Consider the following 2,322-nt stretch of genomic DNA (forward strand, 5'->3'; position numbering starts at 1 on the left):
CTGAGATCAGACAGGTCCTGTTGGCGCTGCACCCTTGGAGTCATCGTGGCAGGCGTGAGTCCACAGGTGTGTAAGCCTTGAGGTCTGAGGCGGCCGTGCCCTCTGAAGATGTGGAGACGGCTTCCACAGGCAGAGACACAGACGTGTTCTCTGAGGAGACAGAGCCGCAGCTCACTCCTGCTAGGGTTTATAATCATGTGCACAAACAAACAACGCTGTGTGGAAAGGGCTAGAGAGAACCTTGGAGGTTAAATTATTAATCCTTGATTGCAAGCCAGCCTGGCGGACATGGGGGACGCACGGACAAGGCAGGCCCTCAGAGCAGGGCAGCCTCGCCCGGGCCCTTGGGAGCCGCTGTGGAGGTGCAGGGCCCCTCTGTGCCCGTGGGGTTTCGGGCGATGGGCAGGAGGCAGAGCTGGCTCCCAGCGTTGGGGGGTTCCTGGTGCGTGCTGAGCACACGGCCTCTCTTGCTGCCGGCGTGTGGTGTCGCGAGCGCTGTCCGCAGCCCTGGGAGCGCAGGTTGGCTGAGCAGCAGTGCAGCCGTTCAGGGCCAGCAGAGCACGTGCCTCTGTCCTTGACGTTGGTGACGCACACCGACCTTGGAGTCCTTTGTCTGCCGGCCTCTCGTGAACCCTTCTCAGGAAGGGCTCAGGGCTGCATCCCGGCTGTGCTCCCGGGACATGTTCTGGGTGATGGGTGAGGAGCTTTCCCCACCCAGAGGCTGACTGTGTGCCGGGGCACCCCCAGCCGTGGGGGCCCCACAGGGACCTGCGCCCCTCTGCCTGCCTTTCCTGAGGCTGGGGGTGCCGGCAGGACGCTGTGAGGCGCCAGGACTCCGGACAAAGAAACGCAGGTGAGTCGGCACAGACTGCTTCTGCAAGGAGGCACGAGGCTGCAGCTGATGCTTTACGTTTTGTGGGCTTTGGATTGTTTGTTTTAGTAAATTGTTGTTTACTAAAAGGTAGGGCTGTTATTGAAAAATAAAATCAAGTGTGGGAGAAGCTCATTCCACGTCTTTGATTTTCCGGAGAGCTGAGTGGAGGTGCATGTGGACGGGGTGGGGGCGCTGTTGGAGCGGGTGAGGCGGCAGCCGGGAGCAGGGTGCCCGGGATGCCCCGTGGGCCCTCGCCCCGTGGGTGGCGGATGAGCTGCTGCGTTGGGAGCCCAGGGCAGAGGGAGGGTGTCCGCCAGGCTCCGGCTTCTCTGAAGCTGCGCCATGGGCCGCAGGTGGACACAGTGCACACGCAGCTCCGCGGGAAGCGGGGGTTGTACCCTGGGTTCCAGGGTGCCCGCAGCCCCGGGGCCCCACGCTGCTGTCTGGAGTGGCGCCCTGCCGGGTAAGGTGGCCCAGCCAGACTGCTGCTGCTCCGCCTAGCATGCCGTCCAGACCAGCCGCACGTGCAGAGACGGAGGTCTGGGCCCGTCTGTTTGTCTTTTAGGTTCGAGTCTGAAACAGGGGCTTGATGTGTTAGTTGCTGGGTCGTGTCCGACTCTCTGTGGCCTCGGGGACTGTAGGTGCCAGTTCCCTGTGTCTGTGGAGTTCTCCATGTGGGAACGCTGGAGTGGGTAGCCGTGCCTTCTCCAGGGGATCTTCCTGGCCCGGGGATCAAACCCGCGCCCCGTGCACTGCGGGTGGCCCCTGTGCTGTGGGGGCCACTCCTCCCGCCCCTCTGTGCCTGGGCCTGGCCCTGGCCCCTGCTCCCTAGCACCGAGCACCCCCTTCTTCATGTGGTGGCCGTGCAGAGGCCCCAAACTCCACGTGGGCTCTCTGTACAGAGACGCTGTGCATGATCTCTGATCCTCGTTTATAAAATCAGGAAACGGCCATCAGAGTGTGTCTTTGGTTTCCATAGCTACCCTGACCTACGACACGCTCCGATTTGCTGAGTTTGAGGATTTCCCTGAGACCTCGGAGCCTGTCTGGATCCTCGGGAGGAAGTACAGTGTCCTCACAGGTACGGCCCTGCCGAACTGCCCTCCTCTCCTGCAGAAAGCGGCATGGTGGTCAGTTGTCTGTGACTTCCCGAGACACAGGCCTGGGTGCTTACTGCCGTGTGTGCATGTCCCTTCTCTCATTCTCTAGAAAAGGACGAGATCTTGGCCGATGTGGCATCGAGACTCTGGTTTACGTACAGAAAGAACTTCCCGGCCATCGGTGAGTACCACCTGCTGCAGCAAGTGCTTTGAGCAGGAAGCACAGAGCTCAGCGCCAGGGCTTGTCCCTGGTATCGCCCTCAGGCAGCTTTCTGGCTGCAGAGCTCGGCCGCAGCCTGGGGTCCCGGTCCTGCCGCACCGGGGATGCTTTCGACAGTGGCCACGCTT

General features: G+C 61.9%; 1 protein-coding gene across 1 annotated transcript in view; it reads left to right on the forward strand.

The window, feature by feature from the left end:
* Window positions 1-2,322, forward strand: part of ATG4B (autophagy related 4B, cysteine peptidase) — a 14,724-nt gene that overhangs the window by 3,909 nt on the left and 8,493 nt on the right. The window contains exons 3-6 of the mRNA XM_010832896.1: window positions 1,228-1,337; window positions 1,516-1,562; window positions 1,809-1,955; window positions 2,084-2,155. Of these exons, the coding sequence (XP_010831198.1) occupies window positions 1,228-1,337; window positions 1,516-1,562; window positions 1,809-1,955; window positions 2,084-2,155 (376 nt within the window). The remainder of the gene's footprint in view (window positions 1-1,227; window positions 1,338-1,515; window positions 1,563-1,808; window positions 1,956-2,083; window positions 2,156-2,322) is intronic.

The sequence above is a fragment of the Bison bison genome, unplaced genomic scaffold (assembly GCF_000754665.1).
Source record: "Bison bison bison isolate TAMUID 2011002044 unplaced genomic scaffold, Bison_UMD1.0 scf7180017862692, whole genome shotgun sequence".
Taxonomy (NCBI): Eukaryota; Metazoa; Chordata; class Mammalia; order Artiodactyla; family Bovidae; genus Bison; species Bison bison.